Source organism: Annulohypoxylon truncatum, assembly GCF_022578515.1.
Source record: "Annulohypoxylon truncatum strain CBS 140777 unplaced genomic scaffold F4807scaffold_34, whole genome shotgun sequence".
NCBI classification, from domain to species: Eukaryota; Fungi; Ascomycota; class Sordariomycetes; order Xylariales; family Hypoxylaceae; genus Annulohypoxylon; species Annulohypoxylon truncatum.
In genome coordinates, this window is record NW_025953820.1 from 138291 (window position 1) to 163505 (window position 25215).

General features: G+C 47.6%; 8 protein-coding genes across 8 annotated transcripts; 4 read left to right on the top strand and 4 right to left on the bottom strand.

The window, feature by feature from the left end:
- Nucleotides 1-991: 991 nt before the first annotated feature.
- Nucleotides 992-1393, top strand: F4807DRAFT_463639 (uncharacterized protein; the record flags this gene model as incomplete). The annotated part of the gene is made up of 1 exon (XM_048002009.1): nucleotides 992-1393. The coding sequence occupies one exon, from the start codon at nucleotides 992-994 to the stop codon at nucleotides 1391-1393; it is 402 nt and encodes a 133-aa protein (XP_047850948.1).
- A 1277-nt stretch (nucleotides 1394-2670) lies between these two features.
- F4807DRAFT_453396 (A/B/D/E cyclin) lies at nucleotides 2671-4188 on the bottom strand (the record flags this gene model as incomplete). The annotated part of the gene is made up of 3 exons (XM_048000452.1): nucleotides 2671-2771; nucleotides 2828-2966; nucleotides 3025-4188. The coding sequence occupies 3 exons, from the start codon at nucleotides 4186-4188 to the stop codon at nucleotides 2671-2673; spliced, it is 1404 nt and encodes a 467-aa protein (XP_047850949.1).
- Nucleotides 4189-5898: 1710 nt separating this feature from the next.
- Nucleotides 5899-7634, top strand: F4807DRAFT_439039 (ribosomal protein L2). Its single transcript, XM_047999171.1, has 3 exons — nucleotides 5899-7057; nucleotides 7121-7194; nucleotides 7257-7634. The coding sequence occupies exons 1-3, from the start codon at nucleotides 6064-6066 to the stop codon at nucleotides 7362-7364; spliced, it is 1176 nt and encodes a 391-aa protein (XP_047850950.1). The 5' UTR covers nucleotides 5899-6063; the 3' UTR covers nucleotides 7365-7634.
- A 314-nt stretch (nucleotides 7635-7948) lies between these two features.
- F4807DRAFT_439043 (carbohydrate-binding module family 18) lies at nucleotides 7949-10059 on the bottom strand. Its single transcript, XM_047999173.1, has 5 exons — nucleotides 9398-10059; nucleotides 9176-9346; nucleotides 8789-9124; nucleotides 8105-8722; nucleotides 7949-8042 (listed from the first exon to the last, which is right to left on the bottom strand). Exons 1-4 carry the CDS (start codon nucleotides 9769-9771, stop codon nucleotides 8236-8238), a joined length of 1368 nt encoding a protein of 455 aa, XP_047850951.1. The 5' UTR covers nucleotides 9772-10059; the 3' UTR covers nucleotides 7949-8042; nucleotides 8105-8235.
- A 2553-nt stretch (nucleotides 10060-12612) lies between these two features.
- Nucleotides 12613-13999, top strand: F4807DRAFT_453400 (acid phosphatase/Vanadium-dependent haloperoxidase; the record flags this gene model as incomplete). The annotated part of the gene is made up of 2 exons (XM_048000453.1): nucleotides 12613-12788; nucleotides 12850-13999. 2 exons carry the CDS (start codon nucleotides 12613-12615, stop codon nucleotides 13997-13999), a joined length of 1326 nt encoding a protein of 441 aa, XP_047850952.1.
- Nucleotides 14000-16114: 2115 nt separating this feature from the next.
- On the bottom strand, nucleotides 16115-18384 carry F4807DRAFT_453401 (casein kinase II, regulatory subunit; the record flags this gene model as incomplete). The annotated part of the gene is made up of 4 exons (XM_048000454.1): nucleotides 16115-16174; nucleotides 17097-17555; nucleotides 17616-17861; nucleotides 18328-18384. The coding sequence occupies 4 exons, from the start codon at nucleotides 18382-18384 to the stop codon at nucleotides 16115-16117; spliced, it is 822 nt and encodes a 273-aa protein (XP_047850953.1).
- Nucleotides 18385-18809: 425 nt separating this feature from the next.
- On the bottom strand, nucleotides 18810-22775 carry F4807DRAFT_439072 (RIC1-domain-containing protein). Its single transcript, XM_047999174.1, has 3 exons — nucleotides 22141-22775; nucleotides 19902-22073; nucleotides 18810-19848 (listed from the first exon to the last, which is right to left on the bottom strand). Exons 1-3 carry the CDS (start codon nucleotides 22558-22560, stop codon nucleotides 19150-19152), a joined length of 3291 nt encoding a protein of 1096 aa, XP_047850954.1. The 5' UTR covers nucleotides 22561-22775; the 3' UTR covers nucleotides 18810-19149.
- Nucleotides 22776-22958: 183 nt separating this feature from the next.
- F4807DRAFT_439074 (WD40 repeat-like protein) lies at nucleotides 22959-25024 on the top strand. The gene is made up of 6 exons (XM_047999175.1): nucleotides 22959-23279; nucleotides 23436-23509; nucleotides 23653-23891; nucleotides 23942-24311; nucleotides 24364-24408; nucleotides 24474-25024. Exons 1-6 carry the CDS (start codon nucleotides 23167-23169, stop codon nucleotides 24635-24637), a joined length of 1005 nt encoding a protein of 334 aa, XP_047850955.1. The 5' UTR covers nucleotides 22959-23166; the 3' UTR covers nucleotides 24638-25024.
- Nucleotides 25025-25215: the final 191 nt, after the last annotated feature.

A 25215-nucleotide genomic window follows, 5' to 3' on the forward strand; every position in this document is an offset into this window, starting at 1 on the left:
TTCCCATGTTCTTATATATACTTTATATATTAGAGACAAACGAACTGTAGCCCAAATTGCAGGAGCAAATTCTCGACCATATTCGCTGGTACTCCTAACCAAGCACGTTTCTCCTAATACAAGACCCACGAAGAGCTAACAAACCGAAATGTTCTCTAAAATGCTACCGTGCTCTGGGGCCTTGCAAGCTTGGTGCTGTGTGAAGTGTAGCAGCGTACATTTAGCAAGTGAGGCCAACATTGACAGATGTCCTATTTATGTGTCAGGAGCACGTATTGATATACACCTGTCAGGGGCACGTAATATACATTTGTTTGTGACAACACACCTGTTTGGTGTGTCTGTTATTCTGTAGTAGAATATGGTACTCCCTATTACGTAGCAGTGACATTTTCAACATTTGTGCGAGGCCCTATGCCAACGACTTGTGTTAATTTGCTGGATAACTTCTTACAGACATCTGTCCATCTCATGACTTGGCAAATAATTGCTTATATGCATTGTGAGCTGAAAGAAGTCAATTCTGTGCAAGAAAAAGGAGTGAACATGGGATGTGATGGTAACCCCTGAATAAGTGGCCATATCAATAAAGCTCCATCCCTACTCATTCATGACTATGGATCATAAGGTGGCCATTACTTCAACTTAGCAAACTAAGATTCCCTACCTCCTACCTCATTCCATCCCTACTCTCTTCCCCAACACAAGCAACGCATTTATTGTTGTAAGTCTTGAGTGCTCAGCCAGTTACCCTCCCCCCTGACACTTGCACACACATCGTTATACCATATCATGTCCTTGTACAGCATCTACGTGTAGGAAGATGCCGAAAAGCCATATCTTTGATCCCGGATTCCCGAACTGTGCTTTCTCTCTGCTTTCAACCTGCTACATTTTCCCACCAGCAAACAGTTGCCAGTCAACAACACTGAAACCCAAAGAACATTATTACCGCTCTTCTATAACGACCAAATCCCAATAAATCCCAACCATGCCCCCAGAGGATGAATCCGCCGCTGGTTCCAGCACCAGCGCAGCAGCCGCCGCCGCCGCCGATGCTGCCGCTACCGCCGTAGCCAGCTCAGAGTCAAAGACCAAATCAACTCACTCCCACAGCCATAGCCACGGCTCCGACCCGGAAGCCCGCGTCCCCTTCCTCGCGTGGTTCCTAGTCGGGGGCACGGGGCAGCCGCCCAAGGAGAAGAACTTCCTGCGCATGGCGCACGAGCGCAACGAAGCCGGCCGGAAAAACGAGGAGTACGCCGCGGCGCGGAAGCAGGCCCTGTCCGAGCGGAGCAAGTACCTAGCGGACTGGGAGAAGCAGTGGGGCCCCACGGGCGGCGCGGCCCTGCTGAGCAAGGTGTGCGGGAGCAGTTCTCAGAAAAAGAAGTAATTAAGGTGGGCGGACGGACGGACGTGAAGGAATGAACATGGAGGAGGAACGCGTGTAGGTTGGGTGAGTTGAGCATGTTAATATATAAAAAGCGCGGATGTATCGGTGGGTGGCTGTTGTTGAATTCACCCCCTATTCTGTTTGGTATGGGAAGCCCGAGTGGAGGGACAGGATAGCGCTGATCTGGTGACGGTGTTCCTATAATTATAATATGTAACGAAAACACTAAATTTGTGTTAACACAACAGGTCTTGATGAACACTAGTCCGCGGCTTGTGGCTGATGCTGTGATAGATTGACATTTTGATGCATAGGTAGGTAGGTAGTACCGATACTTACTCTCCCTACGTTTGAACTGTCTTTCATGCTATGAACAGTTAGTACAAGCATCTTGCTGTAATACCAATAAGCAATCCACATCAAACAGACTGGGCATGTTCTACTAGGTAAAGGCTAACGGGGAAGATGAGCGGCGAGTTATCAGCCAGGAAGAATACCTAAGCGAGGATATTCACCGGTAACGTCGACTAGTCCTCTCGCTTGGGCAACATAATAGCACTGAATGGCAACGTCAACAAGAGCAATTAACAACATGTAAATCATAATTAATGCAATGCGAATTTATTGCCCCCCACCCATTGTGCCCGTGTTATGACCGACAGTTTAATATGTACAGGTTTATAAGTCTTCCATGGCCATGCCTCAAGGGCTGGCCCGTAGTCTCTATTCACCGAAGCTTTGCAGGGAAAGCTGAGCAAAGTTAAGGTGGCTAGGGCTCACAATAATTAGGTGACAGAGCGTATTGTGAGCCGAGCAGAGCAAGATTCGGAAAACTATTGTCGGTTTTTGGGAGACTCGTAAAAAGAAAAATAAGAAAAACCACCAGCTCCACCTGCCCTTATCCATATACTATGCCAGCACGTGCCCGGCAAACAGCAACGGAAATGAGAAGGCCAGTGGAGATGCAATCAATGTAGCCGCTGGCTACAAACAGTTCAGTGTCCAGTTTGGTGAAATGTGTACTTGCATCGCCGGCAAGTCGACAATTTTCATGCGCGCCGAAGATCAACCGTCCGAACTGAAACGTTGAACGACGTCTTCGAATATGATCCGGTTGAAGAGATTATGAGAGTCATAGGCTGAGGCGGTCACATGAGTTATCGTAATGCCATCATCCAATGAGACCTTGGGTATCCTAACACCGACCAAGGCCCCCAATGTCGGAATATCATTACGGTGTAAGGGTGGAGAGTAAGATGCATGGCGGGAGGGATTTACTAATAATCCAGTGCCGCCAAATCGTCCACCGATTCCTTAGTATCGGTGATGCCGAAGATGGGGGCATTCTTCTTAGCCCACTGACGAGTGATGAGAGAAGCTATGGGCTAGTCAGTAAAGAAACGTAAACAGGAATATTGACTGGAACTGTATTACCTTTCATGAACTTCTTACTGGCGTACTTCTTGTAAAACGCCTCATGGCAAATGGGGCGCGCCAAGTAATCGACCATGAGCTCAAACACAGGCTCAATCTCTTCCTCGGTGTATCCGGCGTAGAATGCAATGGTCGGGTCCTAGGAGCAGGTTAGATAAGATCGGTGAAAGTCTAGAAGTGGCTGAAGAAGCACTTACCCATTCACCTCGATCAAGGATCATTCGTGCCAGATACATCGCCGCGGCAGCAACATGGCTGGGGCGGTACGCCAAGAACCGGTGATCGACGATACTGATCTCCATCAAGTACTTTCCGATAGTACGAGATTGGATATCGTAGTCATCTGCCTTAGAGATGCGTCGAAGGAAGTTCATAGGGTTAGGATAACTAAGATCGTAGTTCAAAGTCTCCAGAATAAAGCGCTCCGCACTGAGGATCTCGGCATCACTAAAGCCGTCGTCGGATACCATCCTATAGTTACTAACGTGGGGTGATAAGACCTCTTCGTACTTCGCAGCTACAAACATAGCAGTGATGCCAACCAGTTGTACGCGGTCAAGCTGTACAACCTTCTGAGAAAGGAAACGGTCGATGATGTTGGTTGCAAGGAACAGTGTCTCGGGGAGAAGGTGGAACCGCGTATGAACCTCGATCATCCAGTCGACAAGAATACTGCGCGTCTTCCACTCCAACTCGTCCTGGTGTATTATGTATTGAGGGTTCGGGACTGACTTGCACTCCAGGTCGCGAAGGTAATCGAAAATCTCGTGAGCGTATTCGGCAACCATTAAAGGGTCCTCGAGGCCCTCCTCTTCTAGGTCTTTGACACCAGGCGGAAGCACTAGACCAACCTCCTGCTGAGGTACAGGCTCCTTAAGAGATGCCTTTTCAGGCACGGGCTCCAGCTTCTCTACCTGAGGTTCTGCTCGTTCCTGCTTCTCAAGAGTATGAGCCTTCTTGCGGACTGGCTCCTCGGTAAGGATGTCTTGCTTGATCGACGTCGAAGTTACCTTTCGCTTGTGAGCTCCAATAACACCTGAGCCAGATCCTGCTCGCTTCACTTCGGTCTTTTTCGTCTCCTTGGTACCTAGAGCCGATCGCGTCGTGGTAGTGCGAGCTTGGCTCTTCTGAACACCGGTAGGTTGCGCGGCCTTGGAAACCAAGCCGACCTTGCCTCCACCAAGAGGCTTCTTTCCCTCAACTGCTTCGCCTTTTCCAACATTACTGACGTCGCCTAGAGCAGCACGCTTTCGTTGAGCGGCAGGATTCGCATTGACTGCTGACTTCTTGGACTGAAGAGGTTGCTTAGAGGGTTGAGAGGCGACATCGACATCAAGTGCCGCGGCCTTAGCACGCGTCATACGCGTAGAATTCTCGTCATTCTCGTTGGAGGAGACGACGCGTCGTGCGGGGCGTCCCTATAGACTTCGAATCAGACGTTGTTCAAATAATGCAGTAGGACCAGATATGGAAACATGTGTCAAGCAAGCTGTTACCAAGCTACAATTTAAGGTTACATGTTCGGTAGGGCGGATCAAACTTACAGGAGGCATCTTGAAAGATGATTGTATCCCTTGGAAGACGCAATTGAACTTCGAGAAGGGTACTAGAATGGCGAGACAAATTAGCCTTGACTTGGACGTGTTGCGAATATATATACGTATAACAATGGTAACACCGAAGACCTGGCTGCAAAGTCGTGTAATGCTGGTCGCGAATTGGGATGAAGGCAGAAGAAGCAATACATGTTGTGACTAGGATTGAAAGGAAACATACTTTAGAATTGGTTCACTGAACCGTCAACAAAGGCAATTATCAGCAGTCTTCTTTCAACATTAGATGTTGACTCGTCCCAAAGCGAGAGTAATATGCAGCAAGTCTTAATAGCAAGACGTGATGCAACTGCAAATGCAAATGCGAATGTGGAAGATGATGTATGATTGTACGGTGTAAGGAGTATTAATTGGAAGAGTAAGATTAAGCAATGTGTGAGTAAGGGGAAGAAGAGAAGAATTGGGAGTGTGCGAAGTGGTGGAAGAAAGTGAGGTCGGTGATTGTTTATGGTAGAAATGGTAGAAGAATTGTGGTGTTTTTGAAGAGTGCAAGCCAATGTTTTGGCTTTTGGTAATTGGGGTTTGAAAGCAAAAAGCGTGGTGGAGTGGTGCAAGTACCTTTACTTACCTTTGCGTGACCGTAGGGATACCTATGTTTGTATGTACGCCGAAGAAAGCGGTACACGGTTGCTTAGCGCGAATTAGGCTGTGTCAAAGTAACTTGGCCCCTGCTCAAGCTGCTCAATGTTGTTTCCCTCGGCGACTAAGCTTCGTCGATACCTGTAGTGTAGGGTACGAGAGGCAGGTACTGAAGGATCAGAGTACCCACCCTGGTACGCGATTTGGTTCAAGCCCACTAGAGGTCAGTCAAATAGACAGATGGAAAATTGATATTGAAAGGCTATTGTTCTTCAAGTGAGACCCAGTTAATATGACCTGAAGAAAGGGATGAAATAATGGGTATGTAGAGGAGAGTGTCAGAAGATAAGAGTTCCAGTGCCGCCGATATTTGTTCGACAATGGCGAAAAAGAGAGGTTGTAGGTGTAAAGAGTAGGTGAAGGTTTAATGTGGATGTTGTATGTAGAGAAGAGGTTGGTTGGTGTTGGGTATGGGAAGGAACTGCTGGAGCTTTTTAGGTACCTACTTGAACGTGGAAGACGCGATCTGAGGATCCCACACGGTACGACAGTACAATACACTGGGTCCTGCCACGGACGACGGTTGTTACGGTCCCGCACTTGCTCTTTTTTCCTCACAAACGTGACTAGCTCCACAGTCCCGCTAAATCAACAGAAGCAACGGCGGGGCAACGGTTTTCTGATTGGCTCAACGTATAGCTGCCTGGGGAGCTTGCTCTCTTTAACCAATCCGCTGACGTGATTCCGCGTTCGCGCTAGCATGTGGCTGAACTGTCCAATCGTCATCAGGGTGAGTTCTTTTTCATTCAGCCGCATTTCCTGACTAATCGCCTTGCTCCAATGGTAAAAGTTCGGCAAACTATGAGACCGACTTAATATGCCAAGCCTTGACCCTTGTCCCTCGACTTCGGAAGAACTTGAATTCCTGAATAGCTTCAATTTCTTAATTTTGGTCCAAGGCTGGATCAGATTAGCTCTGCTCTTCCCTGCCGACTGTGCGCAATTGTACACATACATGCCGCCCGTTGGTTGCGAAATGATAGGATGATACAGCCGCGGATCTTTTCCCTCTCAGCCCGGAGGGTATTGACGAACTGTCAATGCTCTTCGTCGAGTCTTTCCCTCCGAAGCTACGCAACGGTTCGCGAGGTTGTAACTCGCCCCGACCCCGCCGTCGATCATTTATCTTCGCTCCCCAAGTCTGCCAAGGAGTATGTCCCAGCCCTGTCCAAGTCTGACAGGGAGTCAACAGAAATTATACGCACCTACAAGCCTAGAACACCCGGTGTACGACACTTAAGACGGCCTATCAACGACCACTTATGGAAAGGCAGGCCATTCCTCCCATTGACCTTCCCCAAGAAGGGTATGGCCAAGGGCGGCCGTAACAATAATGGGCGCGTCACAGTTCGGCATCGCGGCGGAGGTGCAAAGCGAAGAATAAGAACGGTGGATTTTCATCGTTGGGTCGCCGGTCCTCACACTGTCGAGCGAATCGAGTACGATCCGAATCGTAGCGCGCATATCGCCTTGCTCAACGAAGATGCCACCGGCAAGAAAACATATATCATAGCCGCTGAGGGTATGAGGGCAGGAGATGTGGTACAAAGTTATCGAGCTGGTATTCCTAAAGACCTTCTCGAGAGCATGGGTGGAGTGATCGATCCAGGTATCCTAGCTGCTAAGACGGCACATCGTGGAAACTGTCTACCGCTGCACCTCATTCCTATAGGAATGCCAGTGTACAATGTTGGCTCTCACCCGAAGGGAGGCGCCGTCTTCTGCAGAAGTGCGGGTACCTTCGGTGTCGTTGAGAGCAAGGATGAAGAGATGAGAGATGATGGTGTAAAGGTCGTGACCGGTAAATTTGTCACTGTTAAGCTGCAGAGCGGAGAAGTTCGGAGAGTCAGCAAAGATGCTTGCGCAACCGTTGGTGTTTCAAGCAATCCTCATCACCATTACCGACAACTCGGTAAGGCCGGTAGGAGTCGATGGTTGAACATCAGACCAACAGTGCGCGGTGTAGCAATGAACAAAGGTATAGTACTGGAGATGTCTGGTAAATAGCAGAGTCGAACGAGCACTAATTGGTAATTTCTAGTGGATCATCCTCACGGTGGTGGCCGTGGTAAATCAAAGGGTAACCGACATCCAACAAGTCCCTGGGGCACACCGGTACGAGAGAATGATCCCCTTGAAGACGGCATAGGCAGTCAGGTACTAATCTACAATCTTAGTCAAAAGGTGGTTACAAGACACGCAGGAAGAACAACCCCAACAAATGGGTTGTGGTTCCCAGAATTCGACACATGGGCAAACGAAGAGACAAGAAGGGCAAGGAATAGTAGAACCAATATTCTTGAAGTTCGCCCTACACACACCGCCCATATGTACCATATAGAGTCCTCGCAAATAGGGCGGGGCTTATATATCGAATGTACCATACTGAACGAAGCTTAAGTCTTATTTTCTTGTCGTAGGTAGTGAGGCATGGTAAGTTTAGATGTTCTATACCCAGGTACGTTGCATATGGCATATCCTAAACAGTATCGTCGTCTCCTACGTCTATTCCATACTAGCACGTGAGCGGTAATTATGTTTTTCGCTAAATCAGGTAATCTGACTTACTAGAACATGTATATAGGCATCTCGCATGATTTAGTGTGAGAGCGATGTAATTACGATGATTCACGCATGTGAGACATAGGAGTAGTTGCATATTCGTATCGGCGATACGGCATGGCATGCAACGACCATTATCGGAACAGAAATCACTGCTACTTATAGACTTCGTTTGATAGTCAACGGAGCTCATATAGTGTATCATATACTTACCTATATTCTAGTCGAATACGTTCAATACTTCTAGGGACTGTAAATACCCCTAGGAGGTCCACGAATTACAAATAACTTCAAAAAGCTAAGTAGCCCCTGGATATGACAGAACACTACATGGACGTAATTTCGCGTTGTCCTTCATAAGGTATTTCGTTTTATTTTTCTAATTAGACAGGTTGATCAACCTAATATATACCCTCATTGTTAACAGATACACGATTGCGTAAATGCAGGTATTCCGGTTTACCTTGGATAGCAAAGAATATGTACCCCTAATTCATCTCAACTTCACTGTAGCTGTAATCTCTCATTAAAGACCCATGGAAATGTTCCAGTGCTTCATATTAGTCTTAAAGAGAAGGCAGAAGATATCATCTTCTACGCAGCCTGTCTATACCAGTTGCTGGCTGGATCACCAAGGCATTCGCCAACAGTAACAGACCTGTAACCGCGGCTCTGGATACCCTTGAGCATGTATTCAGTCAGATTATGGACAGTCTGCTCATGGATATCATGCGAAATAACTAGAGCATCGTCCGTCACCGGCGACTTGTCCTCGAAATATTCATCGAAATTATCCTTAGAGTTCTGAATCAAATCGGGTGAGTCGTTAAGATAGTCAGCGGTGTCTAAGTCGAAGTATACGACATGATACTCCAATGATGCCAAGTCATCTTGACAGCCGCTTGGTTCCGTGCAAGAGCTGTAAGGGGGTCGCATGTATGTCGGGATAAAGCCGAGAATATTACGGAGAGCCATCTCATTCTTGATCATCTCGTCCTTTCTCCGGGATGATGTGATCGCGCTGAGATCAGCATGGGACCAGGTGTGAGAAGCGATCTGGTGCCCATCGGAGTACATGCGTCTAAAGCAGGAAGAGAAAAAAGTTTAGAGACTGATTCCGCTGGCTAGTATTGGGAGTGATACTCACTGGATCACAGAAGGCCATGCAAGACTAGTATTATCGATTTCACCCTTGCCATTGTTGATACCAGTGATAAAGAACGTGGCTTTGGCGTCGTACTTCTCCAAAAGATCTAGGAGCTCGGATGTATACTCGTCAGGACCATCGTCGAAGGTAAGAGCAACCTCACCCTCGTTTTCGCAGTCATAGATACCTGTACCACCTATCACCACGCTTCCTAAGGGTGAACGACTTAATGTCGACGTATTGATACCTGCAGGGGTCTTATTTGCATCACAAGCCGGCCCGAAGTCAAATAAACAGTCCGGTGCGCGGCAGTGGTCTGTAGTGGTGCCACAGTATCTAGCAATATCATATAAGCAATGCCAGAAGTAAGTGTCGAAGTAAGCCTACCCAGAAGCAGAGCAACATTCTGTCTCCTTGCATACTGCATTGTCGAAGTCAGGACCGCAGCGTCCATCGGTAGTACTTCCGGTATTGTTCCCACCGCTGCCATCAGCACATGTTCCAAATGCACTTTGGCATCCAGTCTCGCAATAATCCGTCGAATCGCCGCAGAATCCACTAGGTACCAGTTCAGTTTGAAGCTCAAGAAATCCACTTCCTGGTACACACTATTGAGAGCAGCACATGCCAGTCGGGCAGATGTATCCATGTTCTCCAGCCCCTGTTATTCCGCATGTTAGATCAGGAGAAACCCCTCCGTCACCATCGTCGCCGGGTTCGTCTCCGTCGCCGCCAGATCCACCGCAAATGCCGAATTGAGTTTGGCAACCAGTCGAGCAGTAATCTGTTGTATTGCCGCAATAGCCATACTGAGAGCAGCATAGATTATCGGGGCATGTATAACCCTCGGTTCCGGCTCCCGTGTTCCCACATGTCAAGTCCGGTGAAACGTCGCGCTGGCTAAGCCATGAAGGCAGCGTAAAAGCGAAGCTAATCGTACATTGACTTGCTAAAACTAGAGATTTTAAAGTACTCGAACGCATCTTATAAGAGGCCTTGAGCGAATGTAGTCAATATGAACGAGTGTAGTCAACGAGCGTGTCATCTGATGGATAGAGTAATCAAACAAGGAATTCCAAGCGTAGGAAAACCGGCCGTCCATTACGTATATACACGATCGAGGTTGACCACTCAGGTCTCCGTAGAGATCAGATGGAATCGACTTCCTAACTCGCTTGTTAGCGGCGGCAACGTGCTACCAATGCAATCAGGGCCCGGGGATCAGTATCCGGGTGTATGGAAGACCAACCTGAGGAAATGGAAATCTTAGGAGCTTATGCATGTGCGAAAATCAACGAAAAATGACCTGCAGCCACGATGGCCTACAACGGATCATGTCCTGATGTTACGTCCAATCGCATCTCACTAAACAAGCCATCGAGTCTAGATCATCACCCACATATTTGAATCGACATCTAAAAAGTCAGATACTTGAAAATTTTTCCTTTCTGCTAGATCGGATCTGGCCATGTGGTAATTAATCGATGAAGAAGATCCTCACCAGGCAGATAGCCGACGGGAAACGAGAAATACCCCAAGTGACTCCTAACATAGATGTGTAATCACGATCAAGAGTCCTCATCCGATGCTCGATGGTCGACATGCTTTTCTAACTTTGGACAGCCAAGTGATGCATGCGCAAATAGAGCGATAGAGCTGAGGTATAGATCCAGAACCTTTCGATGGCGTGAATATTTGGTCCAAACCCAACAAATCATAGCCGGCTGGATGCATGGCTGAACTCCGCGGGCGAGTCTTCAGTTGGTCTGCCAAGCCGCACTTGCAGTCGCCAAATACGAGATCGGATGCAGTCCTACAAAACACGGGGCTGAAAGAAAGCCAGCGTTGAAGCTGCTTTCAAATTTTCAACTTGCCGAGAAATTGAACCTATAGACTGAGTATAAGTAAATTTGCGAGTTTTCGAGTCTCGCGGTTTATGTTAAAAAAGCATTTTATAATCATCGTTAAACCAAATCTTGGCGCTTACCTGACAATGCGAAACTGTTGACTCCCAGGTGCCTAAGCAGGTATGTATGATGTATGTAGGTCTCTCTTTGGCCACCTACGTATATGTATAACACTGTATACGGTGACATTGAATTACTTATATGTTGATACGTGATATTGGCTGACTTGACCAATGTGCCTAGCTGAGGACACACGTGGCTAGGCTGGTTTGGGGTTGCCACAAGCTAATATGGAATCAACCACATTCTGGTATTAACGAGTACGAATATTCTTCGATGCCGAGGCCCTGGGATGTGAATATGAAGAATGTGGCAGTGTCGACGTCCACGAGGGGCCGATAAATGCCTCGAAACGTCATTAGATCGGCCGGACGAGCCGTCCAAGTACAGCCGTACCTTGCCGTTCGTTTTCGGCGATGCTTCTATTGGTTGATGAAAAGTTTGTGTGGTTTAATAATATTTTATGTAGAAGCTCATGTGTAGGTAGGTTCAAGCCGCGTAATGATTGAATATCAGCCACAATTCAAGGTTATGTAGGTGTGCACATGTGCTTCCTGCCACATACGATAGATTGATGAGACAATAAGCTATCTAACCCAGAATGGCATAGCGCCGTCCCAGGGTGTTTAAAATAGAACCCAACCTTAATTGAATTCCCAGGAGTCAAAATAACCTTACAACTCGAGCTTATTATTCCGTAATCCTGAGCGGGATTGAATATTACAGTGCTTGGTGTAACCATTGGACACATTAACTTTGAAGGTCAATAAATAAATAAACACCTACTTACAACTATTCATCTAAGGTATGTCATCTTTTCGACGAGAATGCGAATCGCATTACCTGCACCCTTCGTCGCAATGAGAAACTTGCACTATTATGTAGAAGCATAGCCCTCTTAAATGAGATTTTAGTGCGCTAGGGGTTGTCCATGGCCATGAAGTCTGACAGCTCATCACTGGGTCTTATTAATATAGGAAACCAAGGGATCCCAAAACGAGACCGATCTATTTCACTTGGACTAATGGGGCCATTTGGAGTTACACATTTCTTTTCCCCCTTTCCCGTCTCCATATTCTGGATCTGTGAACCAGGATCTGCCTGAGATTTGCCTGAGACTTTGACGCGAGAGAAACAGGTTACTTAGGTACCGCTAACGACAATAGTCCTACAGCAGTCAATACCTAGCTACGCTTTTCACACTGCCACATCGACAGCGGCAACTCGGCAACTCGACCCATTGTTCAGTTGTCCCAGCGTTTAATAAGGCCAACGGCCGCCGAGAACTCCAGAAAAAAAGGTAGCCCTGGTAGCCCTGGCAGCCCTGGAGAGAAAATCCTACCGCGCGGTATTTTGCCGTATCTTGGTACAAAGCGCATCGACAACTCTGAGCCAAGACCCCCGGACCCACGCGACCTGTTACCTCATTAAGTTTGATTCGTCTCAAATTCTTCGCATTCTCATCGTGAGGGCGCGGCATTGGGACGATCTCCATTGGCATTCGTTAGCGGCAAAGACTGGCCAAACTCGCAGACTCGCAAGTTTGGGGCTTTGGGTATTGGCGTACGTAGCTGGCAAGAAAAAGGTGAAGGATCTTCTAGGGAGTACAGAATACATACTGTAGTGATTCACACCAAAAAAAAAGAAGAAGCAAAGCACCAAGGAGAGCCCAACTTTGGCGCGCTCTCCTAGAGCTTCTCGACCTTTTGCCTACCTACTAGCCTACTATACTAGCACACCTAGCTATTCAAGCTATCTTAAAGCCTAAATAAAGGCGACCAACAAGACCTCGTTGAAATGCCCGAGGACGACGACCACAACATCCCGACTCCTCTTCTCTCCCAACCCTACAGCAGAATGTCCGAACATGGTTTTGCGAATATGTCGAGTCGCAAGTCCAATATTAGTACTCTGGTCATCGGGTCCTACGTCTTCGACTGGTTGATACTCATCGCCGTCGGCGTCGTCGGAGTCGTGCTGGGTAACGTCACTCCGAATAAGAGACCCTTTAGCTTACAAGACCCCAATATATCGTACGTATACGATTCACCGTTGTCGCAATATCAATTAAAGCAACATGCTAACTTCTCTTAGTTTCCCTTACACCGTTCACGAGACCGTATCGTCCGCCCTCCTTTTGACCTGCAATGCCGCCATCCCCGTCGCCGTTATCCTGATAGTCGTTATGATATTTGTGCCTGGACCTACTGTTCCCAAAGGCACACCGAAATCCTTAATTTGGAAGCGGAAGCTCTGGGAGCTACATACGGGATGGCTAGGCTTAGCTCTTTCATTAATATCGGCTTGGATCATTACGCAAGGGATGAAGAATCTCTTTGGAAAGCCGCGACCGGATCTCCTATCCCGATGCCAGCCAGATCTCGAGAACTTCCGGAAATATATTGTTGGCTTTAACACGCCCTCGGACGACGGTTCGCCGAACGGCCCCTACAACGGTCAATTAGTTAGCGGAGATATTTGCAAGAATCCGGACAGTTCCTTGCTCGACGATGGTTTCCGCAGCTATCCCTCGGGACACGCTAGTTCATCGGCCGCAGGTTTGATTTATCTTTCGTTCTTCCTGGCAAGCAAGTTCGCTATCACGCTCCCGTTTGTTCCGGAGGGGACGCCATCCGCCGACACGGGTCTTGTAACCGCCTTCCCATCCCGACTACGCAGTGACGGTCTCGACACGTCCTACGAAGCTGTACGACAGGCCGCGCAAAATAACGAAAGCATCGAAAGATCCGTGTCTCCTGCTGGCCGAGCAGAAGCAAAACAGATCGGAGCCCACAATTCAGCCGTCTTATCTGTTCGCAGACAAGCTGCCGCGCCTCCCGTATATCTGCTCCTTTTAACCGTTCTTCCCTTTTTCACCGCCATCTTCATCGCCAGTTCGCGTTGGTTCGACTTCCGACACCACGGATTCGATATTCTCTTCGGGTTCATGATCGGCACCATTACGGCCTGGTTTGCGTTCCGCTATTACCATCTTCCAATCAGGTCGGGCGCAGGGTGGGCCTGGGGCCCACGCAGTCACGATAAGGCGTTTTGGGCGGGCTTGGGGTCGTGGAGTTACGCGACGGATAGGAAGCACTGGGTCCGGCCCGGGGACGAGGCAGAAGGAGTGCCGGGTCACCGCGCGGACGATATCGAGTTAGGTGTGCGGTATAGATCGAAAGCGGACGCTCCATCACATGCGGAAAGCTCGGAGACTGCTGCTATGGAAGCAGAGCGAATTTGAGAAAGGCATAAAAAGTTGAGTTGCTATTTTCAGGCGATTTTGATCGGCGTACAGGCAAGGGTATCTTCGCACTTGTAAACCATAATCAGGGTGCGTATATAGACAGGATATGGGAATGGTTGACTAGTCCTACTATACTAGCACCGGCAGCCACCTTCTTAGATCAACTTTGATAGAGTCTATCACTTTGCATATAACATATCTAGGTAGATATTCGGTGTTCCTCGTGATGATTTATACGACCTGATGTTATGGTCTAAATGTCTATTGCATACTATACCAGATAATCCAATGTTCAAACTTGTTATATTCTATTACTAGAAAGAGAAAGGCAGGGCAATGTTGATTCAACAACCATGTAGTCTAGAATCTTGTAACTTGGGGCCATGCCCACTCTTTCACACAAAGAAGTTTTGATTTGGCAATGCAGTATATATCACACTCTTTCGTTCAAGTGATGGATGAGTAGGTAGTCATCACACGTAGTCCGCACTGTAGTCTGTCAGGCGTCATGCAAATAGGGATGTCCCATAAAGGCCCAATCAACTGGGCAAGTTCTACAAGGAGAGAGAGGAAGAGATATGGCCGTAAAGAGACCAATTCTGTCATTTGGTAATAAAGCACCCCTAGACTGTAACATTCGCCAACTCTTCGACGTGGTCCTCTAAACATATGAAATCAGTACCCTATTAAAGAATACAATTAACTAGAAGTTCTTTAAGTGAGCTAAAATGTCAGAAATGGCTGTCAATTTGAGGTCGGAGTGTCGAGTACTAACCTCCTTGTTCAATTCTAATCGATGTCAAGGCAATACATACTTCGATTGTGACTGAACAAGCCATAGATACAACTTCAAGGATACAGTTTCATCAGTAGGTCTCGGAATTCCAACTCGACCAGCTCTTCAATCACATTGCTTCGATCCTTCTCCCCGACTCCGTCGAGGCATTCCAAGTGTCGCTGCTCCTTTCCAACAGAAACCGTTGGAGGTCTATTCATCGGGGACAGGCATTCTGGCTGGACGACAAAATCCAGCAGTTGAATCGTTCTCAAGACTCATCTTTAGTGATGGTGAAAGGAGCGAGGAAATTGCGGCCTCATCTATGGAATTTCTGTGTCTAGTCCATCGCGGCACTTCGAGAGGCCAAGATTCCCGTCATCTGGGCACTCAAAATTGTGCTTGCGAACGGAGGGACTTCTGAGGACATATCCAGAATTAGACTTCTCAAGTACCTTATGTCCCAGGATGTGCTCCTCAACAAGATTTACAGCGATGGCACTGGGCTCACGTCTTGGAGCTTATCGTGTGGCAGAGACTGGGGAAGAATGGGTTAATATGCTGCCTCCATCCTTGGAGGCATCCCGCTACTCTGCTTCGTCATCCACGTCAAATATTGTGTCAATCTCAGGAAGGCTTTCCCAAATTCTGGCCTTCGGGGTGGCTCAAGATGTTATCAGATCTTTCTGCCCGGAATATGAAGGCCGTTGTCAGCGCAGTAAAAAAACAGGCCTCATTATGTAACGATCGCTGACATAAAACAAGACAACCTTAGTAAATTACGGTACTTCGTTCCTGAATAAAAACGGAAGGTACCAAGATCTCACAGTGTCTGCGAACGGTGGAAGGCAAGCTCGACTCGCGGTGAGGACGCCGCCCTCTGATTCAAACCAGAGTCCCTTCAGATTGAAGTCGTTGGCCAGTGGCAAACGCAGGCGCCCTGGTTTGGGGCGACTAACTTGACGAAAGCAACGGGACTGACTTGATATATGATTTGGAACAGTTTTTGATAGCCTGACCCTTCTCGATTTGAATCAGGATTTTGAACTACGACGGTTGAGCATTAGTAATTATCAGATCGAATTCGCCTACATACCTGGTACACATGTGACGTAGGTAGCTGCTGTCTACGTGGATAGAGTTTATCATGCTCTAACGTAACTGGAAGGCAGCAACCACACAGTAAAGTTTGGTGACTGCTCAGGTGCCACGAATCACTGCCACTCGAAGCAACCGCTACCGTGTAGCAATCAGCCGCGCTTGGACCAACCAACCTAAAGGTATAAATACCTGGCCTCCCCCATTGGATCTTCCTCTCTTTTCTTTCTTTTTTTTCCTCATCCTGGTGCACGGGTTTTAGGCGTCACAGTGAGGAGCAATCCGAGTGCGTCTTTTTGCTAGTTGAAAACTAGAACATGACCGCTCTTGTCTGGCCTCGTGCTGGGCAGGGAATTTTTGGAACCTCAATCTATTTATTCTTTTCATCATGGCTCTATCCCGCGTTGGATGGAGGTGAGGAAGAGGCGAAGATGGTCTCGGACATCTTGGATAAAATTGTTCACCGTCCGGTACTAACGAACGAATATCGCTGCGCCCGACAGCGTCTATTCTCGAGATAACAAATTTATGCTTGATAATCTGCCTGATCGCGATATTTTGATATCGAGACGTTTTGGGTTATCTAGATGTTTCTTGCGACGAAAGAAGGTACTGGCAACGTACACAGATTTGAAGATAGTGTTAATGGCAATCCAACGGAGGTTCGGTCTAGCTAATGTGGCCATTAATGCGCGTATTCCTTTACATGCCTAACTTGAGGCAGCTTCGCAACAGATGGTTCCTATGCATTCTACACGGTTACATTTCTTACAATGATCTTCCACAAATCTCGAAAGCCTAAGCACGGCAAGGATAAGACGTCTACATCACGATAGAACAAGCCATGCATGGGAAGTTGCCTTTACGAAGAGAGAGATTACGGAGAGTCACTTTATTAGTATCCTATGGCTGCGGATTACCAATGCCGGGATACTATCATATGCTTGGGGAATCTTCTGAACGCCGTGGAATGAAACCCATCCTTCTCAAACGCCAACATGATGCCAAACTTGTGTCTTCATTACTAATGCCACCAGCACCGTCCGTTTCAAGTTTATTCCCCCCGTCAAGCCGGTGTTCCATTAAGGGCACAGAGAAGATTCTGTGCTAATACGAAACTGGAAAATGTCGTATGCAGGAAGAGATGCGTGTCGGAAAGCGTAAGGGAGTATGCGATCCTGTAGCATACATCGAATGTGGAGGAACCAGATTTTAACCCACAATCTCTCCTTCCATGGCTTCGAGTTCTACATCTTCTTCCTCCTCGTCCTCCTCCTCGAGATCATCGTCGCCAAGATCATCTTTAAACCCGCTCTCTATTTCCAGCTTTCGTAATCGTCGAAGCATGTCTGCACGCTGGGTATTTTGCCAGCGAATCAGCGCAGCCGTGGCGTGTACCTTAAATCCATAGACGCGGGGGATGTATCGGTCAGAGCTCTTGGGAGGAACCAACGCCGGATAGACCTGGAACATGATGTTGTGGAAGGAAGTTCCAAAGTACGCGCCATCAATGATGGAGTGCCGAGAAGACTTGGGGTTGTAGACGTCCTCACACCGAGCACAGTAGAGCTTGACAGGTTTTTGATGAGGGAGATCTGTTTGGCCCATGGGCAAAAGCGGATGAGAATGGCAGAAGACTCGCGGGCATTTGCCGAAATCAGCTTTCTTGTACTTGTCCAACTGCGAGAAAATCGTTAGCTTGTATGGGTAGGGGTCAAGGCGTAATCGATCAAACCATACCATCTTTGCCAAGCCACGCGTAGTGACAATGTAGCGAGCGTGGATCAAACCATACAGATGGCGAGCTGATTTCTCAATAGTCTCTCTCATCTCATCGTCGCAGTCGAGATCGAAAACATCTGTAATTAGATCAAGAGCATACTGATAATACTGGACCTCTGTGTTGAGTCCAGTTAAGTTGAATCGATCAGTGAGGTAATCCTCGTCAATCTCGCAGAAATACTCGTGTCCGCGTGAGGAGATGAACTAGTATTATGAATCAGCATTGAACAAGAATAATCTTTGGTAAAGTGTCTAGACAGCCCAAGCCCAGCCCAGACATATGTAAGACAGGAAGAAAAATGGCCCTGGTGAATGATATATGTCAAAAATCCCCAGTACTAACGATAGATACCCATTCAGAGGTCCTAGGCAGGACAAGGAAAGGGAAACGAGTCCCCAAGAAGAGAATCTTTTGTGGTGACCCGTTTTGCATATATGGAGACATTTCTGAAGTCGAGTCTTCCATAATCAATAGCTAACGTTGTAATATTGACCATGACATGTAACTATCCACAGAGGGGTGTGTATAGATGATGCTGTCGTTATCTCGAGACATGTCGTATATGATCCGATCCCGGAAACGTGTACTTAAAACAAAGGAAGGCCTCAGACAAGTATGAGAGGGTATGGGCGGTGGGACAATCTAATTATTGCAAATTTCTGCACTTACCCAGTCTCGCCAATAGCTGGTATAGTCGCTATCGGACTCGGAAGCGAACTCGTCCATCATGGCTGCGGTGAGGCAGTCGTGACAGACTGGCTAGCTATCGTTTGACCCGAGAGGAGCGCGACGACGCGACACAACCGTACTGGTTAGACTCCAACGAGACTAAGAAGCAACGTCGAAGAAGATGAACGACAACCCTGGGATGGGGATGGCGTTTGAGAAGAATAGTGGCGGTGGACGGGTTCAGGCGCAAACACGCAGCCAAACCTTGTCCTTAGACGTTGACGGTAGAATATGTATTTGGTGGGCTCCTGGTGGGGGAATTTAAAATCTAGGTGGGTCCTATCTCAGCCTCAAATGCTATCCAGGGATATGGATTGGCGGATCGTGTACTTGGGTACTTCAACTTAGGTAATGTAACTTCTCCATAGTGTAGGTACGTAGTACCGACTACTGTGTATATTCAATCGGCCGATGATTTGCCGGTGATTATCACTTACATAAGCATTAACGGAGGCCCCTGAACAACGAGTAAATAATAACAGGTCTGATAGAATTCCAAAAGGCCTTAGAAGGCCGTTTGCATATTTCAATGTTTAAATTCCATTTCATCTAGTAAACTCCATAAAAAGGCAGAACTGAACAGTGCTATCTCAGATTAGTCTCTGAGTCCGCATTCCTTTCCGCCTTTTAAACGTGTATTAAAGACGACCCAAAAAGTTACAATGCGATCCTTCAGCTCCTAACTACCTAATGGATGAAGAACGTGGATTACTTCCCATCCGAACCCATTTATCCTATGCTGCCTGCTCTATTCCATTTCCATTATATTGGACTTGCTGTGCCAAGGCTGCTTATGTCACTGGTTGATTGTATGTCGGAGCCTGTGTCCGAGTTATGTCGCATTAAGCGGGAAGTACCGTTAGTCTTCAGCTGCGGTACCTCAAGCCTGCTACTTATGTCAGTATCATCCGACTCTTTCTTGATTCGGATGTTGACTAATTCCATTGCCTCCCTTAATGTCTCCCCACTTTCGTCCATTGCTGCTAGGAACCGGGCTAGCTCCTTGCAAAGCTCCCAATCTTCTTCTCGAATGGCCCGAGAGAATAGCCGCACAGACTGTTCCGATGCGGCACCTAGCTCTTCGAATGTGTGTAGTATGAGTAGATAACCACCGGCTGTCTTCAGCGAGCCACGTTGAAGCGACTCCTCGAATAACTCCTGCGGCGGAGGCAAGTACGCGAAGAGTGTTCGCCATGACCTAACCTCTGTTTTTCTTGTACACTGGACTACAATATCTAAGTACTGTTTGAACGAAGACAAGAGTGAAAGAACTCTGGGAAGAATGGCAGCCTCTGGTTTTGGTGCCGAGTCGACCTCTTCATCGAGAACATGATGAAGCAGTACTTCTAAGCCATGTGCGAAGTACTCGAGGTTTTGGTATTGCTGGGCTAGCTTAAGTGCAGCAGCGCCGTTGCTTGCGACTAAGTGAAATCGGAGAATTTCAGGAAGGAAAAGATGAGTCTATACATGATTAATTTAGTAAAGGGGGCGGGGTGATGAAGCGGCTTGCTTACCCTGATGGAGAAACGGAAGAAAGAGAAACTAACGTCTCTCCGTTGGACTAGTTCGGGTTCAACCCCTAGCACGATTCCTTTGCCTAGTAGAATGGAGAGAGGATAGAAGTCGATTGGCATAGAGACTGTCGGGGGTAGTTCCCCGGCTGGTCCTACTGAAGTCGCTCGTAGGACATCTTGAATATCAGGCCAGAGCTTTAGTTCGTGGCCTTCAAATACCCATAGTGAATTTCGAAGACTACTTTCCTCCGCCTCCACGGAATATTGCGCACTGGATTCATTTAATAAGTTGACTGATAAGTGATCTCTCATACTCGCATAGAATTCCACATTATGAGATATGACACGCATGTCATATTTAAGCTGCCCTTCGCTGTTCACTGACGGTTGGAGGAGGACGAGCTTCCCATCTACTAGGAATAGTACCGACGCAAACGCGACGTCTTGTGAGGGATCGCCATCGATCATCTGACTTTCGGGCAATATCCAACTGAGGCCCCTCACCCTCGCGGGCGATCTAACAATACCGTGAAACGCAATTTGTCCAACTTGTATGGGCCGCATGGCACCGGAGACGGGCGCGAAAACGAAGTGGTAGAGGAGATTATCGTAGGTGTAGACGAGTAGGGAGTCCTCTCCTGACGGGGTAATCAATACGATAGGTGCCGGCATCTGCTGAGTGAACATGACCGTGGAGCTCTCCAGGGCTGCTTCTCTTGAGTAGAGCCGGAGCTCATATGATCTATTAGCTTCAACAGCTGCCACTAAGATATGCTGGTACCAACACATCCCGCCCCTGACTTGGAACTCGTTCTCCATGGCTTCGTTCGCAAAGGTCTTCCATCTACCGCTGTTAACACTGTAGTGTGCAAGCCCACGCCTGCCAGCGACTGCAATGTATCTACCGTCAGCAGACACGACAGTACATTTGATAGGCCACTGATTTAAAAGGTAATTGGAGGGTATCCTAGCATTGTGCCAGAGAAATGGCTCAGCAGATATGCTAGTAAGGTCTGGGAGGTCATAGCCGCGGTAAACCATGACCGTAGATGAACTCTGCAGTACCGTGCGGAAGAGGTTAGGCGGGGTGTAGCAACCAGTCACTGCGCTTCGTGCCATCTCGAGAAGCCAAATGGCTTCGCTCTGACGAGCAACCATAAGGATCTCAGAAGCACCGCCAACCCAGCTAGCATCTATTACACCATCCAGCCAACCTTCCTGGTTGGCGGAAGTGATAGAAGGATTGGCGTTGAAGCTGTGACCGGCAGTCTTGCCAAAAACACTCCAGGTCGCCCATCCACTTTCATAACCCGCGAACAGGCAATATCCGTCTGGTGAATAGTTTAGTGATTTTAAGATGCCTGAAGTTTCAGACGAGACTGGGAGTTGGTGTACATGAGAAGGGGGGATATTTCCAGCGTAATCTCTAGCAGAGTATACACGTATACTCCCATCCGTACAACCCACAGCGACGAGCGAAAACCTGGCATTGACGACGGCCTTAACAGCACGATCACTCTCTCCGTGTGGCGAGTGAAAGCAATAACCTTTAAATAACTTCTTTGGATCGAAATCAGGGTTCTCTTTAGCTTTAGTAGCCGAGATACGTTGGACGGCGTACGCTTTCCCGTCGCTTGTAACCCAAGTAGAAAGGTTCATCGGCCGGTCGTGAGTCATTTCCTTGATCGTCACTTTCTTCTCCAACCAACCCATGCGGCTTACGAGCTCGGTGCTCGTTTGGTTGCCGGTACTATCAGGGGTCCAGCGAATGCATTGAACGGCAGCCGGTCTCTTGGTGGCAACAACCAACTCATCGTCAAGGGCTATAGCGCATTCGATGCCGGCGTCGACTTTAATCACCCTACGAAACCGGACGCTTATGTCACGAACTCCGGTTCCTTCTCCTGGCCCCAACAGGATCTGATCAGGTGTGTTGTTCCCAGGACCTCCAAAATGGCTTTGCCTACGCCTTTGTATGTTACTATGATCCGAGAAGCGAGGTTTATAAACGCGGGATTCGGCGTCGGTAGCAAGTGAATACGTAATTAAATATCCCAGGCTTGTTTGAACGACGAATATAACGGAATCGGGCCTTAGCAGAAGTGCGACATTAGTGCCATAGGACCTGATAGATGCTTCGGATCGGACGACAACGGCCTGGATCACAGTAGGCTAGGGGAAGGCATTGTTGAGGTTAGCACGTAATGCAAAAAGAAAACCGGTCGCATAGAGAACAAACCTTGGTTTGCCAAACTGTCATTGTAGTGGCTGTGATATTGGCAAACAGATGGCCGGTCCTGGATACTTTCAAGGCGATAATTGGATCTCCAGCTGGAATATCTCCTCCATCCGGCCCCGTAAGATATTGCTGTGAATTCGAGTTGCTTCCATCATGGTACACATCATGCTCTACCGAGTTTATAGCTGGTGTGGCCGGTGTCTTTAGGCCTGGAGTGACAGGCGGTATATGGGAATCTGGTATGTTCCGGTCTTTCTCATCTAACAGCACGGGAGGCGGTGGTTCGGCACTCGACAAGGATTCAGTATCGGCGGTTGTGATGGAAGCAGTGCCATCGTTGGATACGACGAAGTTGGACTTAGAGGAAGCTTGGCTGGTGGTTGTCGCATAGATTCTAGGAGTTCCGATGGGCCAGTACATGGCTAATGCAGGCGCTTAGAACCGTCATCCGTATACCTTAAGCGTTGGTAGGTCATAGATGAGGTGCAATAAGAATATGAGCAGCCAATTATGCCGTTATGTCAGCGTCCCGTCGGTTTTCAACATCTCGATACGTTAGAATAGACGGGCTTCAACTTTACATATGAACCTTGAATGTTGGCCTCGCAGGCCTCGGATCATGGATCTTGTTTAAAGTATGTACATAGGTACATATGCGCCTCTCAGCTCCGTAGCACTTTCCTGGACAGCTAAGTAGGTACCTAGGTACAGATGGGACCCACATGGATGTTTCTATTCGAGAGGCTAAGCACCGGTTGCATCCCGTTATAAAGATAATGCAGTTAAGAGTTAGAGTTAATACTAAGCCATATGGATCTGAGTTGTATATACGCAGTAGTAAAGCAAGCAGATACCATCTCAAACATTGGGAAACATCAAACAGCAGCAACACTTAACTTTTGCACTTTCTATTTCTTCGATTTTGCATTCAAGAAGATTTTAAAAACTGGCCGACTTTGAGATGCGAGTCTAGACCTGATCCGGCCGTATTCATATTAGAATCCTGTCTAGTCGGTAAGCCTCATCATGGCACGCATAGCACCTAGGACGTCTGTTGCGCCTGAGAGGTTGAAGACTCTACTTCCCTCTCTGAAGCCAACCGTTTACCATGACCCAAGTGCAAGTAAGGCCCAAGCAAAGTAAGTCAATATTCGCTTTCCTCATCTTTTGTTTTCGCTGTTCATAGTGACTTGTGTATGTGCCATGGATTTGCATTTTGGCAACACCAATATAAACCAGGGCTCACAATGCATTCTAGACATAACTGTTCTTCGCATTTTGCTAACCTCTTATAGCATCCGCACGATTGCCTGGAATCCCCTGGGGACCTACATTGCCACTGGTTGCGTGGACAAGACACTGCGAGTTTGTACGCCACCCACTCTCAGCTCATGTCACAAACCACCCCTTAGTAATGCAAACAAGGCTTCGCATTTGCTATGTGGATTTATCAAGTCCCTGTCAGGTCATTATACTATAGCGAACTGGTCCTCGATTACTAACTAGTTTAAGGGAACGCGGACAAACCCAATGTTCGTCAAACAACAGAACTGAAAGGTCATACCGCGTCTATTGAAAAGGTTGCTTTTCACCCTGTAAAGGAGCTCGAGTTGTGCAGCGTGAGTAGCGATGGTGTGGTCAGGTTCTGGGATGTCAAGACCAAGCAAGTCTTAAATGAAGTCAAAGGTTTAGGAGAAACGTATACCTTGGCTTGGGCACCCAAAGGCGAACGTGTTGTAGTCGGAAACAAGGTGAATATGCCGCTTCGACTCACATGCTTGATCCTGACTATTTGTATTAGGAGGACAAACTCTTTGTTATTTCACCCACTCAAAGTACCCCGATTTCATCACATCAACAAACCGTCCAGACGAACAATATCGCGTTTTGCTGGAGCGGACAGAGGATATTTGCTACTACTGGAGAAGGCAAGACGAGAATCCTCTCATTCCCCGACTTCGAGCCTGCTTATAAATTCGACTACAAGGAAGGACCAGAGGCCGAGTTCGTATTAACCGGCCATACGTCGTCCTGTATCACGGTTGAGCTACATCCGTTCAATCGATATCTAGCCACAGGTGGAACTGACTCACTAATTGCGCTTTGGGAAACGACTGAATGGAACTGCCTTAGAACCGCGACTAAGATGAGCGGTCCAGTCCGCAGTCTAAGTATGTTGTTATTGCAACTTATGGGTTGATTTTTATTAACAGCGTGGCCTAGGTTTCTCGTGGGACGGTCTTTACATAGCGGGAGGGAGCGACGAAGGTGAGGCCGGAACTAAATCATACCTGAGTTTGAACGTTTGTTTAAATTAACCGTCATATCTGCAGGTTCCGGCTTAGAAATCTTTAATTCCGAGACAGGGGAACATCTCTGTACTTACAAAACCGCGACACCTTCTCCAGTCGTAGTTTGGGCTCCAAATCGGTATGCGCTCGCCTACGCAGATTCAGGAAGTCTACGAGTAATAGGCGCAAGCACCGGAGGGAAATAGGATGACCAGGACTCCGGGTTATCACTCTCGTTGACGCAATTGAGGTCTCGAAATCGACAATGATTATATGGGGATGTAAGGTCTACGCCACATGCCTCCCCATTCCCTACGATTAGGGAGGTATTATTATGTATGCAATTACTTGGCATACCTACATCGAGCACCGCCTACATTTATTATGAGAGATGATTATTAGTCTACCAGTTGGTTGACCCAAAATGAGGCGGTGCAAAATAAAGATAGTTTCGTCGAAAGATGAGGCCTTTAGGAGAATAGACTCCGCTAATTCGCAGAAGCTTGCTGCACCAGAATACCTAATACAGAGAAGGAAAGCTTATGCACGCCTACCTGCGTCTGCTGCGTGTGCCCGCACAAGTATCATGGATGGAACTTGAACTGCTGGTCACCGCCCCTATGATATATCTCGAACCCCACTTTCAGCCCTAAAACGCATTTATGCGTACTTGATTTACATTACTAGATATGCAATTAGTAATTAGCTTAGATCCCTCCCCTTTGTTCTGCAGTCTAATTGGTGGTCACAGGCGACTAGGATCTCCTCCATGCCCGCTCTTATT

Bases quoted from the DNA above. Each gene is read 5' to 3' on its own strand.
- F4807DRAFT_439074 (XM_047999175.1), top strand. From the start codon at position 23,167: ATGGCACGCATAGCACCTAGGACGTCTGTTGCGCCTGAGAGGTTGAAG. The intron at 23,280-23,435 runs GTAAGTCAATAT...AACCTCTTATAG, and splicing joins GCAAGTAAGGCCCAAGCAAA to CATCCGCACGATTGCCTGGA. The intron at 23,510-23,652 runs GTACGCCACCCA...AACTAGTTTAAG, and splicing joins GGACAAGACACTGCGAGTTT to GGAACGCGGACAAACCCAAT.
- F4807DRAFT_439072 (XM_047999174.1), bottom strand. From the start codon at position 22,560: ATGTACTGGCCCATCGGAACTCCTAGAATCTATGCGACAACCACCAGC. The intron at 22,074-22,140 runs GTTTGTTCTCTA...GCCTTCCCCTAG, and splicing joins TGACAGTTTGGCAAACCAAG to CCTACTGTGATCCAGGCCGT. The intron at 19,849-19,901 runs GTAAGCAAGCCG...AATCATGTATAG, and splicing joins TCTTCCGTTTCTCCATCAGG to ACTCATCTTTTCCTTCCTGA.
- F4807DRAFT_439039 (XM_047999171.1), top strand. From the start codon at position 6,064: ATGATACAGCCGCGGATCTTTTCCCTCTCAGCCCGGAGGGTATTGACG. The intron at 7,058-7,120 runs GTATAGTACTGG...GGTAATTTCTAG, and splicing joins CGGTGTAGCAATGAACAAAG to TGGATCATCCTCACGGTGGT. The intron at 7,195-7,256 runs GTACGAGAGAAT...CTACAATCTTAG, and splicing joins CAAGTCCCTGGGGCACACCG to TCAAAAGGTGGTTACAAGAC.
- F4807DRAFT_439043 (XM_047999173.1), bottom strand. From the start codon at position 9,771: ATGCGTTCGAGTACTTTAAAATCTCTAGTTTTAGCAAGTCAATGTACG. The intron at 9,347-9,397 runs GTGTGTACCAGG...ACTGGTACCTAG, and splicing joins GGCATGTGCTGCTCTCAATA to TGGATTCTGCGGCGATTCGA. The intron at 8,723-8,788 runs GTGAGTATCACT...TTCCTGCTTTAG, and splicing joins GCATGGCCTTCTGTGATCCA to ACGCATGTACTCCGATGGGC.